Source organism: Puma concolor, chromosome C2 (genome assembly GCF_028749965.1).
Source record: "Puma concolor isolate L17-30 chromosome C2, mPumCon1.1.hap2, whole genome shotgun sequence".
Lineage (NCBI taxonomy): Eukaryota > Metazoa > Chordata > Mammalia > Carnivora > Felidae > Puma > Puma concolor.
This window is the reverse complement of record NC_141675.1, coordinates 2,129,608-2,145,912: the sequence shown is the minus strand read 5'-3', so window position 1 is coordinate 2,145,912 and position 16,305 is coordinate 2,129,608. Positions and strand designations below refer to the sequence as shown.

The following is a 16,305-nucleotide window of genomic DNA, read 5'->3' as shown; positions in this document are numbered from 1 at the left end:
TTTTGGAAGCCAGCTCTCCAAACCTGGACAGGATACTGGCCTATAGGAAACGAGGCAGAGACGCCAGGATGGGCGTGGCATCCTGAGGAACGTGTGAGACGTCTCAGGGAGATGGGAATGCAAAAACGGTGACCAAACAGGCCACCATCTGACTGCATCCCCCAAGACAGGACAGAGAACACTGCCTTCAGGAAGGAATGCTCCACTGAGCAGGGCCCTGGCATCCTCGAGAAGCCCAGCGAGGCTGTCGAGCCCTCGAGGCTGGAGCAGAAAATGCTGCTGTGGCACTCAGGATGACGACACTCTCCAGAATGTCCCAGCGAGGGACAACATAATTACCACAACGACCGGCGAGGCCAGGGTGTGCTGACCGGTGGCAATCTCAGGCAATGGCTCATCAACCACAGCATTTCCAGAGGGTGGGATGATTGGGTAACCAGCAAGGATGCTGCCTGACCCGTCTAACAAGAAAAAGGTAATCAAGAACTCGTGAGCAAAAGGCTCATGTCAGCCACCGCAATGGACAATTGTGATTCCTTCCTCCAGTTCCTGGCTCTGGGCCAGCTCTCCAACAAACAGCCAACTGACCGAACGGAGGGTTGGATGGATCCCTTGAGGAAGAACTCTGTGATGCCACTCCAGGACGCCCAATGAATATTCTCCTAACCCCTCCCCAGTAGGACTCGGGTACCTGTGTCCTCAGGAAAATGGTCCTCCAGACCTTGTGGGGATGGCTGGATACACTTGACCTGACATACCAGGGTATCTGACATGCCATCACTCCCCCTTATCACTCTTTAGGAAATCAGGGAGAAAGGGGTGCCATGGCCAGGGTCCTTCTACGGTGGATCCAACAAGTCAGAGGGCCTATCCTCCAGCGATTTCCCCGGTCCTGAGTGCATATTGGGATGGTTTTCCTTAACAGCCCCAGAACCCTTACCGTAAGTCAGAGGCATCGTGGACGGAAGAGCCAGGTGGAAATCGTGCAAGTGCCCACTCCCCCAACTCAACCCAAGACCAATCTGAAGTAAGACTACAATTCCTCCTGGAATGGCAGGTCCTAGTGCCCCCTCCGCAGAGACTCACAGAACGTTCTCTTCAGATCCCCATTCATATCACATGTGAGCCCCTGCAGAGCAGACAGATCATGGTGGATGACAGTGGACTGCTAACTGAACCACGTAGCAGCCCGAGTGGCACCTGCTGTGTGGGTGTAGTGTTGTCACTGGAGTAGTCAATGCAGCCTCTGGCATTGGGTCTGTGGCTAATGTTCTGTTCTTTTCAAAACTATCAGTAAAAAGGATCAAAAGCCATTTGTAAGTGGGCAGGATAGCAGTACACATTCTCTCTGGTCCCAGGTCCCCTTAACTGCCCCACTCTCTCCCATGAGAGACCCTGGTCATCAGCACATCCCCTGGGCTGTCACGCTGTCTGATATATAAACAACATCATGTTATTTGGACCTAGGGAGCAGTGACAGGTCTCTGAAGCTTGGAAAAGCAGCAGGGTGACAGGGACAGCTACAGAAGCAGCATCACCTAAGGGACAGCTTCTTCTTCTTCTTCTTTTTTAAATTTATCTATTTTGAGAGAGAAAGCACGAGTGGAGGGGAGGAGGGGACAGAGAGAGAGGAGAGAGAGAATCCCAACTAGGCTCCACACTATCAGCCCAGAGCCCGACGTGGGGCTTGAACTCACGAACCGTGAGATCATGACCTGAGCCAAAGTCAGACTTAACCGACTGAGTCACCCCTAAGGGACAGCTTCTAAATGGTGAGGGTCATGGTCAAGGTAAATAGGGAAAATCTGCTTCGTGGCTGCAAAGTGACTCCCCTCAACATCTAAGGACCTGAGAGGATCCAGCCTAAAAGAGCCAGCCTCCTTAATATCTCGGAGCTGTGGTACCTCTGACAGAAGTAAGGCCACCGAGAAATGTAGGGGGAGAAGGAAAGAGGGAATCTGCCTTCCGAGCTGACCCCCCCCCACATACAAATACCATAAAATTTGACCTGTGTGCAGATTTCACCCCTTCTACATTAACTGGCACGGGAACAGAATACCGAAGAGCATGGTTTTATTTCACATGTGCAGGGCTGTGAGCGTCAGTGTTTCCAATGCATAAGGTCACAAAACACTTAGAAAAAGCAATTCCAAGCAAGGCAAAGCGCACACCTTCCCAAGACCCCCGTGTACATAATGCATATAGTAACACTGGAGAAAAAAGACAGCAGTACAAACAAAATATCCTTGAACCAATTACACATCAGGGACTCATACTGTCCAATATAACATTTTTAAAAGTTATTGACTCCATTCAGATTATTTCAGTCGTAAATAGGCATTTCTTAAAAATGTTAACCATAATACCAAAATTTACATGACCAGGTAATGTGAACATTCCCCAGGTTTCCTAATGCTCAGGACTAAAAATAATCATATTTGCATTACTTGTGCACATACCTCCACTGGATTAAAGAAATAAAAGCTCGGTGACACCACAGGTTGGGAGGTATGTTGACCACGGGAAGACAGTATGTCTTCAAGCCCTTCAGTATAACTCTGGTAAAGCACCCATTCAATGGATTTGCATCCCCAGCACGCTACATACCCTTTCACTCCAGGCCCAAAAGCCTGGAGAATTCCTGATGTGAGCTGCTCAGCTCCAGAGTGGCAGAGACCCAACCCTCCTAAGGCCACTAGCGCCCTAGGGTTGAGGGACAAGTTAAGGGCAGTGGAGAAGATCGGAATGGAAGAGAGTTGGTACACATGGGCTTCCCAGATCCCTCAGCTCACAGAACAAAGAGACGGAGAAGGACTATTTCAGATGACTCCACAACAAACTTTGGGCCAGAGCTAAGAGCCTTTCAAACATCCAGTGTTATGGAAGCACCAGGACATCAGCCACACATCTGAAACAAAAGAGCCACAGGGAATGGGGACAATCAATATGGACGTGGAAGAATTTGTGGATGAACTGCTATGGCTTATGCATTCTATTTTCATCAAGTCTGTTCATTTATTTATGCCTCTCTTGTTCCAGAAAGATTTCCATCCAGCATTCCTAAAGATGGCGGATGGAGAGCGTGAATGGCAGTGGAAGAGGCAGGGAAATGGCAGAACGGAGGAGAGAATGGCAGAAACACAGAAGTGTGGGGCCAGTTCCTAATCCTCCAGGACTCGCAGGCAGTTACAGATTTAATTTTGCCCCCTCATCTCAGAGAAGAGGTGAAGCACACAGTCTAAAAAGACCAAAAAACAAGTCTTAAAATTATAAAACAATTCTTAAAAGTTGACTTTCCACACAGGAAAGGACGATTTCAAGTGAATTTGAAATAATATTTTGACGGTATTTAGCCTAAGGACAAAAATACATCTTACGCTGCATTTCAGGTAAAACAAACGAACAAACAAAACTGCATCCTGCAGATTTCACCCTAGTAATATTTTTTTTTTATTGCTATTTTGAATCCATAATATACAGAAGTAGGATATAGTAAATAAGAAATGACACTGGTCACTAGCAACCAACATTTTCAGAAATAAAATCAGAGAAAGTGAGGTAAAAACCCTGTAATCAGGGCTATGTGGGAAATCTCTATACCTTCCACTCAATTTTGCTGTGAACATAAAGCTGCTCTAAAAAATAAAGTCTATTAAAAAAAAAAAGCCCATAATCTGCCATTTGAATTGGAAATACTAATATTTAATATACTATACTATAGTATACTATACTAATATACTATACTATACTAATATACTATACTAATATACTATAATATACTATACTAATACTAATATAACTTATTTTTTTCTCTTCCTAAAAAAAATATTTCCTAGCAATAGCCACTGAAACAGCTTAGAAATGACACTAGCGAGCAGCACTTAACTCCTCTAACACTTAAACCATAGCCTCTAAATATTTCCCACTAAAAGGAACCCGGAACTCCTTCCAGAAACTACTTAGTCCAAATCCGGGGCAAAACACGTACAAAATAAGCCCAAAACTGTCAACAACTATTAGGGTCACAACAAAATGCCACAGAAACAATCTGGCTCCAACTGGCCAAGGACAGGAGACTGTAAGCATCAAAAGATTTATCACTTCAACGGACTGAAACACATCAGATATATGAAAAGAGTCAAGTTCATGATACTCCTTCCCAACCCAAAGAAAAGCTTATGGGTTCATCTTTGCAGTTTGCTGGGGAATCAACTCTTCATTCTGGAAACCAACGAATAGAGGGAAAGAGTCTAGCATCTATCTTGCCTTCGTTATAGACGTTTTCAGAACAATCAGTTGATGAAGAGAATTCTTTGTAGAAGAACCACAGTTAGTAAATACAGAAGAAATGATGAAATGAAAAATCACCACTTTGGGGGCTGATGGCATGATTAGATTTTCTGAGTGCTCCAAAAAATCCTTCAGAATTCAGAGCAGAGGTAAAAGAAGTTTCCATTGTCTCTTGAATATAGAAAAGCTAAGTAACCAACTAGTCCTGGGAAGCCTGTTCAGTACTCTGGCCTACTAAATTCTGTATTAAATATACCAAAGTTAAAAAAAAAAATCATTTTGAAATCCCTAGTGGAACAGTGACTTTAGGTAATAACCATCAATGACTGCTGAAACAGTCATAGAGGAGAAGATGATGAGGAACTTTCTAGTGGAGGGGTCAAGCTGGCAACACCTGGGTCAGTCTTAGCATCACTGAAAGCAGTGAAGTCTTCCTGCCAAAAAAGAAAAAAGTTGAACGTGATTCTATCCGGCTGTAACTTTTATAGATCTCTAGCTCTACCAGTTCACAGAAAATGAGGGATAGTACAACACAGTAAACATTACCACAAATCCAAAATGTAGGAAATACGAAGAAATAATATCCAGATAACTTGACCAAGTAAACAACACAAAGAAGGGAGGATGTTTTATAGACTTAGATTTAAGAAATATATCACATATGGTATATGGACCTTGTTTTTATTTTTTATTTTTTAGGTTTATTTATTTATTTTCGAGAGAGACGGAGAGTGGGGGAGAGGGGGAGTATCCCAAGTGGGTTCTGTGGAGCTCAATCCCACAAACTGTGAGATCACGACCAGAGCCAAAATCAAGAGTCGGAAGACCAACCAACTGAGCCACCCAGGTGCCCCTGGACCTTGTTTCTAGATTATGATTCTAACAAAAGAACTGTAAAAAGACGTAATTCCTGAAGAAGCCAAATAAACTAAACCAAAAGCTAACAGAAAGGAAATAGTAAAAATCAGAGCAGAGATAAATGAAAGAGAGAATAGAAAAACAACAGAAAAAAAATCAATGAAACGGAGTTTTTTTCTAAATCAACAAAATTTACAAACCTTTAGCTAGATTAACTAAGAAAGAGAGAAGACTCAAATAACTAAAATCAGAAATAAAAAAGGAGATGTTACAACTGATGCCACAGAAATAAAAAAAGATCGTAAGATGCTACTATGAATGATAATATGCCAACAAACTGGGTAATCTAGAACAAATGAAAAAACTCCTAGAAATATACAACCTACCAAGACTGAATCACAAAGAAATAGAAAATCTGAGGAGACCAATAATTAGAAAGAAAAGTGAGTCACTAACTGAAAATCTCAAAGAAAAATCCAGGACCAGATGGCTTCACCAGAGAATTCTACCATTTAAAGAATCAACACCAATTTTCTTGAAACTCTTGCAAAAAATCAAAGTGGAGAAAATATTTCTAAAGCTCATTCTATAAGGCCAACATTATTCTAATACCTAAGCCAGACAAGACATAACAAGAAAACTACAGACGAATATTTCTTTTTTTTAATGATTTTTTTTTAAGTTTTTATTTATTTTTGACAGAGAGAGAGAGAGCGAGAGCGAGCGAGCGTGAGCTGGGGAGGGGCAGAGAGAGAGAGGGAGACACAGGCTCCAGGCTCCGAGCGGTCAGCACAGAGTCCGATGTGGGGCTCGAACTCATGAACCATGAGATCATGACCTGGGACGAAGTCGGCCGCTTAACCGACTGAGCCACCCAGGTGCCCCTACAGATGAATATTTCTGATGAATATTGATACAAATATCCTTAATAAAATACCAGCAAAGTGAATTCAACAACTTGGCACTATATACTATGACCAAGTAAGATTTATTCCTGTAATGCAAAGATGATTCAATATATGAAAATCAATCGCCATGTTAACAGAATAAAGGACAAAAACCACATGATCATTTTAATTGAGGCAGAAATAGTTTTGACAAGCTTCAACGCCATTTTAATGACAGAACACTCAACAAACGTGGAATAGGAGAAAATCACCTCAACATATTAAAGGCCGCATATGAAAGCCCACAGCCAACACCATACTCAGTGGCGAAAACTGCAACTTTTCCTCTATGATCAGGAACAAGGCAAGAATGCCTGCTCTCACCACTTCTATTCAACAGAGTACTGGAAGTCCTAGCCAGAGAAACAAGGCAAGAAAAACAAATGAAAAGTTTCATATACCAGAGAGAGAGAGAGAGAGAGAGAGAGAGAGAAACTGTTACAACTAATGAAAAATTTTCGGCAAAATAGCAGAATACAAAATCAACATATAAAAATCAGTTGCATTGCTATACACTGACAATGAACAATCCGAAAAGGAAATTAAGAAAACAACTTCATTTACAACAGCATTTTAAAAAATACTTAATAAACTTAAACAAGGAGGTGAGACTCATACACGGAAAACTACAAAACATTGCTTAAAGAAATGAAGGAAAGAATTAGAGGAACAAACATTAAGATGTCCATTCTACCCAATGTGATACACAGATTCAACACAATCTCTATCAAAATCCCACCCCATTGTTTGCAGAAATTCATCCTAAATTTCATATGGAATTTCAAGGAACCCCAAGTAGCCAAAAACAATTTTGAAAAAGGAGGACAAAGTTGGAAGACTCACACTTCCGGATACCAAAAGATATTACAAAGCTATAGTAATCAACAGTGTGATACCAGCATAAAAACACAAACAGACCAATGCAATAGGCTAGAGAGGCCAGAAATAAACCCTCACATATATGCTCAGACGGTCTTCACAAGGACTCTCAGATCACTTGACAGGGAATGGACAGTCTCCTCAAAAAACGGTGTTGGGAGAGGCACCCGGGTGGCTCAGTCAATTAAGCATCCAACTTCAGCTCAGGTCATAATCTCACAGTCCAGGAGTTTGAGCCCCACATTGGGCACTTCTGACAGTTGAGCCTGGAGCCTGCTTTGGATATTCTCTCTCTCTCTCTCTCTCTCTCTCTCTCTCTCTGCCCCTCACCTGCTTGTTCTCTCTCTCTCTCTTTCAAAAGTAAACTAAAAAAAAAAAAAAAAAAAGACGTGGTGTTGGGAAAACTGGATATCCACATACAAAAAAATGAAATTGGACTCTTACCTTATACCATATACAAAAATTAACTCAAAATGGCCTAAAGACCTAAATATTAGACCCAAAACCATAAAACTCCTAGAAGGAATCAAAGGGGAAAATCTTCAACACTGGATTCGGTTAATTATTTTGGGGATATGACACCAAAGCACAGGCACAAAAACAAAGACAGACAAATAGGACATCCAACTTAAAAACTTTTGCCTGTCAAGGGGCACAACCAATAGAGTGAAAAGTCAGTCTTTGGAATGAGAGAAAATATTTGCAAATCATTTATCTGATAAGGGGTCAATATCGAGAATATATAAAGACCTCCTATAATAAAAACAAAAATTGAATAAACTGATTTGAAAAAGAGGCGAACGGCTTGAATTGACATTTCTCCAAAGATGATGGACTAGTAGCTAAAATGCACAGAGAAAGATGCTCAACATCACTAATCATCAGAGAAATGCAAATCCAAACCACAATATCACCTCACTCCATTATAAAAAAAAAAGAGAGCAAGCAGGGACATAGAGACGTAGAGAAACCAGAGCCCTCGTACATCGTGGTGGGAATGTAAAATCGTGGAACTGCTACAGAAAACAGTAGTGAGCTTCCGCAAAATAATGAAAAACAGAACTAACGTATGATCCGACAGTCCCACTCCTGGGTGTGCATCCAAAAGAACAGAAAGCGGGGCCTCGAAGAGATGTCTGCACATCCGTGTTCGTCGCAGCACCACTCACGACAGACGAGAGGTGGAAACGACCCAGAGGTCCACTGAACGGATGGGTGGACGGATAAACAAAATGTAGTGTGTACCTACAAGGGAATGTTATGCAGCCTTAAAAAGGAATGGAGTCTTCAACAACGGAAATACGCTTAACACTACTGAATGGCACACCTAAAAATCATTGAGATGATCAATTTGACACTAGGTGTTTTTAATCACGATGAAAAAAAGACAACTGAGACAATCAGGAAAAACTGAACACAAATTCTCTACACAGTCAATTGCATTTAATCCTGGGCTCACCTGTCACAGATACAACTACTTAAGCCTGAAATGGAGGGGGGTGAAAACACCTTTATCAAGAGGTAGAAGGCCGGGCTTCCAGCCCCAGATCTCCTACCCAGGTATTAAATGATTTTAAAGAATCTCTATTACCAGGGCACCTGGCTGGCTCAGTCACTAGAACATGCGATTCCTGATGAATTCGGTTATGAATTCGAGCCCCACGTTGGGTGTAGAGATTACTTAAAAACCAAGACTTACTATTACTTTTATTGGATACAATGGCATTATGGATACGCTTTTTGTAAAGTATTTTTGGGTGAAGCTATGCTAAGACTTGCTTCAACATATTCCAGCCAAAAAAGAAACAGTATGAGGCAGCAGTACCTGAGAAAGAACAGCAGGATGGTCTTAACTGTTGAAGCTGCATGATAAGTACCTGGGGATTCGCGATGCTATCCTCTCTACTTTGCGAATGTTTTTACATTTCACGGTAAGAAAGTTTAAAACAAAATAAAGGGAGAAAAGGGTGCTTGGATGTTTGGAAAGGATGGAATAGCATGAATTTATCACACGCTATTGTTCATTTTTAAAAAGCATTACAGGGGCGCCTGGGTGGCTCAGTCGGTTGAGCGTCCGACTTCAGCTCAGGTCACGATCTCGCAGTCCGTGAGTTCGAGCCCCGCGTCAGGCTCTGAGCTGATGGCTCAGAGCCTGGAGCCTGTTTCCGATTCTGTGTCTCCCTCTCTCTCTACCCCTCCCCCGTTCATGCTCTGTCTCTGTCTCAAAAAAAATTTTTTTAAAGTAAAAAAAAAATTTAAAAAAAAAAGCATTACATTTTGGGGCGCCTGGGTGGCTCAGTTGGTTGAACATCTGACTTTGGCTCAGGTCATGATCTCACAGATCGTGAGTTCGAACCCCGTGTCGGGCTCTGGGCTGACAGCTCAGTGCTTCAGATTCTGTGTCTCCCTCTCCCTCTGCCCCTAACCCACTCGCATTCTGTCTCTTTCCCTCTCAAAAATAAATAAACATTAGGGGCGCCTGGGTGGCTCAGTCGGTTGAGCGTCCGACTTCAGCTCAGGTCACGATCTCGCGGTCCGTGAGTTCGAGCCCCGCGTCGGGCTCTGGGCTGACGGCTCAGAGCCTGCAGCCTGCTTCCGATTCTGTGTCTCCCTCTCTGCCCGTCCCCCATTCATGCTCTGTCTCTCTCTGTCTCAAAAACATATAAACGTTAAAAAAAAATTTTTTTTAATAAAAAAATAAATAAACATTAAAAAATAAATAAAGCATTACATCTCAACTTGTGTTTAACAAATTAAAAAAAAAAAAAGGAAACTAAAAGAAAATTGAAAGAATTTTCAAGCTTCAAGTAAATGTTCCTCACCGCCTCCCCCGGCCAAAACCCAACAAAACAAAGAAGGCAAGTAAACGAGGAGGAACGGGGAACAGAGGTGCAAAGGGTGCCGTGGGGAGTGGCCCGCCAGTTTCTGCCCACGTCGTGGAACACAAAGCAGGCGTGAGAAGGTGCGGAGTACTCCCAAGGCACACAGGATGGCCCTGCCTGATGGCATCCAAGAGAAAAAAGACACAAAGTGCAAGACAAGACATAAGGAAGCTGACATCGCAAAGCTCAGGACACGGGGTGAGAAAGAGCCACACTGAAGAAAGCGGCACACTAACCGGGTAGGCAAGTCGACCACCACCAGGTGCGCCGGAAGGTGCCAGAAAAGCGGCATCGGGCAGCGTGGTCTGGTGAAATCCACACAAAACAGAACTGGAAAGGCAACTAGAACGATCCACAAAACAGGGTCGGGTCCCGAGGCAGAGGGAGGGTTTGGAAGTACAGTCACCCCGAGGCCAGGACGGGGTGGCGAGCTAGGCGTGGCACCATGGAGAAGGGGGTCGGATCCTGGGAGCTGGCCTGCCACCCCGCGCAAGGCCACCTCTCCTGTGATCCCGCCGTCTATCAACCGTATGAAAAGAAAGGCCAGGGTCGTGCTCTCCAAACTTGCTCCCGGCCGCAAGGACGACGAAACACAAGCGGATACAAAACGAGGAAACCACTGAAATCTCGACTCGAAGACACATGTGAAACTTGCCTGGCGGGCTCACCGTCAGCATCTTGGCTGCCTGCGACAGGAGAGGTGGCCCCCAGGATCCCCGGGGACTCTGTGTGTCGTACACGGGAAGGCAAGGAGGAGGCTGAAGAAACCCCCTGAGGCAGAATGCGCACCGGACCCAGCAGCACAGGCAAGGAAAGCAAACCCTAGCAGTTGCCGCCTTGACCCTGATCGCTGGCCCCTGGCAGCGGGTTACCCACTCACACTCCCCGCTTTACTGCTCCAGAACAGGTGCCTCCGGGCGCCCGTGCCTGACGCGGTTGGCATGCCCCACGTGATGTTTAAATACTGACACCACCCAGTGCCTCCTGAGTGACTGTGCCCCGCGTACCTGACGCCACGCCTCAATACTCTCCCCGTGAAACCATCCTGAGGTAGCTAAGTTATCCTCATTTTCAGGTGAGGGAAACCGCGGCTCAGTGAGGTCAAGTCCCGTGCGGGCCGCTACCTGACCCAGGAGCAGCGGGTGAGCCTCTCCAGGCAGGGCGGTGGAGAAAGACTCTCAATCACAAAAGGGCCACCGCTGAGCCGAGGTCGCCAAGCTTCCCAGTGCAACTTTTTCTAAGAGGAGAGCTTACTGACCTCGGCCTCAGGGTCAAAGGGTATCTGGCCTCTGGCCCAAGAGGCTTGGCCGGCAGGGTGGGGTCACTCCAGAGGGGCGAGAGCCCGGCCGCATGGCACCACGGTCCTATGGCCAGAGCCCCAGGATAACGCTGACGGGGTGGGGGATGGAGGGCTGGGTGTGGGAGCAGAGGCCGCCCAGCAGGGAAGACAGTCCCAGCCACCCACAGCCGGGGCCCAGGGGAAGGGAAGGCCTGGAGGCCCCGACAGAGCACGAAGCCCTGCCGCTCCCCGCACAGCTCCCAACTTCCCCCGTGGACAGCAAACCTCAGTGCCTCACAAGACACAGACCCGAACCCGGGGTGAGGGGTGGCGGTGGGGCGCCGGGGAGGGGCACGCAGCCTCCTGACTCTTCTTCCAGGGTAACAGACACCCTACACTGAAACCGGCCAACCTCCTTCCGGGCTCTGGCCCGAGTAATCGTGGACAAATGGAAACCAGCCTCAAGCAAACCACTCTGAAAGACCAGCAGGCTCTAAGCCCTTGTGCGTTCTCTTTGCACAGTCAGATGTGTCTGAATCCTGCACTCGCTTGTAACAGATACAACTACTTACCCACGGGACAGCAGAAGAGGAGGCAGGGGACCCGGCTTCTAGCCAGGAATCTCCTACATACCCTGTCATTCTGCCAATGCCCTACTTCCCTCGGCCTCAGTCTCCTCACCTTCAAACAGGGAAAAGTAGCCTGTCCTTCATCACCTCCCCCAAGCGGTGCATAAAGGGAGCCGAGGGAGGGAAGCCCCCTCTGAGTTCCTCAGCAGCGGAACCCTTAGCATCCCATCGCCTACCACCGTGCTCGTGTGTCTTTCCAGCCCACCCCCGATCCCAAAGGCCCAGGAGCACAGGCGGTAAAAGTATCACTCGAGGCCCGGGACAGCACGAGCCCTGTGTCCCCGCGGGTTTGGCCGATGCCCTCAGTAAAGGTGACTCTGCCAGAGCCAGTGGGGAAAAGAAACCATTCTTCTCCAGTGGCCAGAGGGGCCTCCCTCTTGCCTGTTCTGGCTTACCTGGCCACCCCGCCCCTTCCCCAGAAGCTCCTTCCACTGATGCTGGAAACTGCCCAAGTCCTAAAGAGGGTTTCAGACCGCCAGTGTTCCTCTCTGTTCTGCTTTCAGAGGTGTCCCTTTCAGGCAACCCCATTCCGGTGCGGCCCTGTGAGCTCTGCGGACAAGGAGGGCTCACTCCACATCACCTGGAAAAGGGACGCTTGTTCTGACATATGGGACGTCAGTGGCCTCGCAGATACACATAAATAAGCAACTGGCCATCTGCGGAGGAAACCAGCCCGTGCTCGCCATGGCGGCCCCAGCGCAAGTTACTGCTCAAGCCAGGCTTGTGGCCGAGCGTGCGTGGGCAGGGCTAGGCAGCGGAGGCCGCAGGGGGTAAAGCAGGCCACCCGCTCTGAAGAGGGATGGAGGGTGAAGGGCGAGGACTCTGAAGGGGCGCACAGGGCAGGGCCAGGTTCAAGGAGCCCGCCGCAGGATGAGCTCGGTAATCTCTGCCCTGGTGCCCAGTCTCATGGGGATCCCATAGTAGGCGGTGCCCGGGCTGACGTACACAAACGTGGTCTGGGCCACCTGGTAGAGGCCGGCGAAGAAGGGGTTGAGGAGATAGGCTGCCACGTTCAAGGGGAAGATCTGCCCGGCATGCGTGTGCCCAGAAAGAATGAGGCTAATATCCGGCCGAGCCTGCAGGGCTCTCTTGGCAGCCAGGGGCTGGTGAGCCAGCAAGATGGTGGGGCGGTCCGGGCGGCAGCCCCCCAGGGCCTTGACCAGGTCCATGCCGTGGCCGTAGTAGTGCAGGATGTCCGCCTCGATGTCATCCACCCCAGCCAAGCAGATCCAGTCGTCGTCCTCAGCGCCCCCGGGTTGGGCCCCCGTGGCGGAAATCCTCACGTTCTCGTTGTGAAGGGGCCTGACGTTCAGGGATTCCAGCAGCGCGAACCAGTTGCTGACGTCCGACGTGTAGTACTCGTGATTCCCCGTGACGAAGTAGGCGCCGAGGCGCGAGCGAAGCTGGTCCAGAGGAGCGACCGCCGTCCGCAGGGTGGAGGCTTCCGCGTCACAGAGGTCCCCCACGATCACTGTGACGTCTGGCTGCAGCACGTTCACCATCCTCACGAACATCTCCATCTTGGTCCTGCCCACGGTGGGGCCCAAGTGGATGTCGGAGAGGAGCGCGATCTTGAGGCCGTCCATCGAGGGAGGCAGCTGACGGACGGGCACCTGCACGGTCTTCACGGCCGGGGGCTGGGCGGCGTTCAGAAGCCCAGCCACACTGAGCACAGCGGTCACTGCCACCGCCAGGGCCGGCCTGACCGCCACCTTCCTTGTCTTGTCGAGGCCGCCCACGACCCTGCCGCTGCGCCAGGCCACGAGCTGATAGGCCTGCTCCATGCCACTGAGGGTGCAGAGGAAGAAGACCATGATGATGTACGCCCCGAGGCAGGAGTAGGCTGCCAAGGAGAAGAGATAGGGCTCCTCGGCCACTAAAAAGAGCATGGTGAAGAAGCTGGAATGGGCCAGGGCCAGAAACGCCACAACCGCCATCTTCCAGAGCTGGAAACAGGCGGACTCGGCGCCCGGGCAGTGGCTGAGGTTGCTGACTGTGCTCCGCCAGATGTAGAGGGAGCCAATGAGCATGAGCGAGTTGGCAAACAGGGCGAGCTGCAGGCGGAACAGCCAACGCCAGGCCCGGAGCTCAAGGCTCCCCGCCAGACAGGAGCGGGACACAATCATGGACACGAAGACAGTGCCGGCGGCCAGGGCAGCCTTTGCACGCAGGGACAGCTGCCTGAAGATCGCCATTTTTCTCTGCTCCTAAGAGGGTCCCCTGCCAGTTCTGGGCGGGCGGGCTCTGGTAGGTGAGCTCCTTAGAAAGGACAGTGGCCAAGGAGAGGTTTCCAGGTCAGCTCCGCCTGCAACCAGGAACCCGCGTCAGCTTTGTGGGATATTAGAGCTTCCTTGTCCCCATTCAAAACCTGAAGGCCACTCACATCTACCCAACCCGCCTGGAATCCAAGCCACTCAAATCTGGCGGTTGCTACACTTGATTATTAAAATACAGACACAGCGGATTGTAACGTGATAGGCAGTTCTCATTTTCTTACAGTGTTCTGAAAATATGTAAAAGTGTTTCTACAAAGCACAGGAACTTTTTTGTTTTTATAATAAGAAAAACATTACCCTAAATTTGCAGTTTGCAAAGTGTGGTCTGGGGCGAGCCTCGCGGGAGGATCATGTGGTCAAAACGATTTCCACGATAACCCTAGGCTGTACCCGCCTTTTCCATTCTCATTCTCTCACGAGTGCATAGTGGACCCCTCGTGAGGCTCTGTGACATGTGACCTGGCAAGGACTTGACAGACGTGAAAGAGATTTGCAAAAATGTAAAACAGTGCCACTCTTCCTCCTAAGCTCTGGGGAGAAATATTGTTATTTTTCAAAATATATGTGTGTGTATATATATACAGTTAATATATAGTTATATATATAAATATAGTTTGTGAACCTATAACGATTATTTCTGAAATAAGTTAATAAATAGTTTTAAATTTTCTGTTTTAATTTCTAAGGTAAAGTTAGCCCAGGGGGCTGCCCTGTCCACAAGCTTATCCATAAATGCCCATCTCTCCCTTCCCCCAACCCTCCCAGGTACGGGTTAAATCTACCCTCCTCCTCTCTCTCTGCCAATGTTCCCGGGAAACTGCTCCCCAGTGCCCCCTGGCCAGTGGTTCTCAAAGCTGCGTAGCTCTCACTCAAGGGCTCCTTCAGGCCTTTAAGACAACAAAAACAAAAACAAAAACAAAAACAAAAACGGAGCGTGGAAACCACAGACCAGAGATGGAAGTTAGCAAGAACTCGATTTTAGTGATCTTTCCCCAAGAACCCCATGTTCCACTGTTTTCAGCAGGTATTTTTCAACTACTTAAAATTTTCACCCTTGGTTTTAAAGTATGACCTCTCTCTGCCTAGGCAAGTTACTGAAAGCCTTTTAGCCAGCGATGCAATTTACAAGTCAATGGGCCCAAATTCCACCACCTTCTACTGAAAACACGCCCCAGCCTCGGCCCACCCAAACTTTTCGGAGGAACCACAGCCGGTTCGCCGACTGTGCAGGGAGACAGGTGCCCATTTCGATTGCCTGCCCGCCCCCCACCCGCCAACCTTTCCGCGGCTGTGATGCTGGCCTCCCCAGGCGGCGGTCTGGAGGCCCCTAGGCCCCCGCTTTAGCTCTGACAAGTGAACTGGGGCTGTCCATCTCCCCCGCCAATCTCGCCCGCCCCACCAACTCACCTACTTGCTCCGCCAGACCCCCTCCAACAACGCGGGCCACCACCTGCAGCCTACCTCTGGCCCACCCTTGGCCTGCACCGCCAGACCCTGAAGACCCGGGAAACCCAGGCCAAAAGCAGGCAGCAGGGAGTGCCGAGAAGGGGACGAGATGTTTGAAAAGACAACACTTCGAAGGAAATCAATCCAACGCTTCCATCGCGCGGGCCTCTCCTGACCCCATTTTTCTCCTTCCGGAGCGCTCAGCAGCTCCCGAAACGGGCAAGGGAGGGCGCCTCACGCCAGAGCCCACGGCGCCTCCAATACTGCGCGCTCCGGAAACCTGCAAGGCTGCAAGGGTCTGGGCGCACCTCGTCTCGCCCCGTCCTTGCACCGACGGGGAAGTGGGTCCAAGCGAAAGGGGAAACGCGGGCAGAGCACGCAAGCCGCAGAGCTACCGGGAAGGACGCGCGCCCCGCCCGGCCCGCCCCCGACGGGAGGGCCGGCCCACTGCCTGCGCCCGGTCGGCTGCCTGCCGGCCTGCCTGCCTGCCTGCCTTCCGGGGCGCACTCGGGAGCCCCGGGCCCACGGCCCTCAGGACCCCCGCTGGCCGCCGCCGCAGCCCGGACCCCGCCAGCCTGCCCCCTCTCCTGCGGACTTACGCGCAGGCCGCGCGCAGGGCCCAGCAGCAGCGGTACCAGCAGCAGAGAGAGAAGGCGAGCAGCCCAGGGCAAGTCCATCCTCCGGCCTCTCCGCTCCGCAGTCAGCGCGCAGGCCAGCCGCCCCGCGTCCCTCGGCCGAGGACCCGCGGCCTGGCGCCGCCCCTCGTCGGCCCTGCGGCCCGTCCCGTGCCGGCCCCGCCCACGCCCCGCCCCTCTCCTG

The 16,305-nt window shown here is 49.2% G+C and overlaps 2 protein-coding genes across 10 annotated transcripts in view; both read right to left on the bottom strand.

Annotated features, from left to right (window-relative positions):
* Positions 1–16,219, bottom strand: part of GLB1 (galactosidase beta 1) — a 121,526-nt gene extending 105,307 nt beyond the window's left edge. For all 7 annotated transcript variants that reach the window (XR_015255927.1, XR_015255928.1, XM_086720350.1 and 4 more), the window contains exon 1: positions 16,086–16,219. Coding sequence is in view for 5 of the 7 variants with exons in the window: in XM_086720350.1 (XP_086576476.1) it covers positions 16,086–16,163 (78 nt within the window). In the remaining 2 variants the exon portion in view is untranslated. The remainder of the gene's footprint in view (positions 1–16,085) is intronic.
* TMPPE (transmembrane protein with metallophosphoesterase domain) lies at positions 12,566–16,225 on the bottom strand. 3 transcript variants are annotated; one of them, XM_025914136.2, is made up of 2 exons: positions 16,086–16,225; positions 12,566–14,069 (listed from the first exon to the last, which is right to left on the bottom strand). In XM_025914136.2, exon 2 carries the CDS (start codon positions 13,957–13,959, stop codon positions 12,616–12,618), a length of 1,344 nt encoding a protein of 447 aa, XP_025769921.1. In that variant the 5' UTR covers positions 13,960–14,069; positions 16,086–16,225; the 3' UTR covers positions 12,566–12,615. The 3 variants fall into 3 exon arrangements, with proteins under 3 accessions (XP_025769921.1, XP_086576480.1, XP_086576479.1); XM_086720354.1 differs by lacking the exon at positions 16,086–16,225 and adding an exon at positions 15,795–16,078; XM_086720353.1 differs by lacking the exon at positions 16,086–16,225 and adding an exon at positions 15,448–15,785.
* Positions 16,226–16,305: the final 80 nt, after the last annotated feature.

What these genes read in the sequence shown, in the direction of transcription:
- TMPPE (XM_025914136.2), bottom strand. Translation starts at nt 13,959, where the DNA reads ATGGCGATCTTCAGGCAGCTGTCCCTGCGTGCAAAGGCTGCCCTGGCC.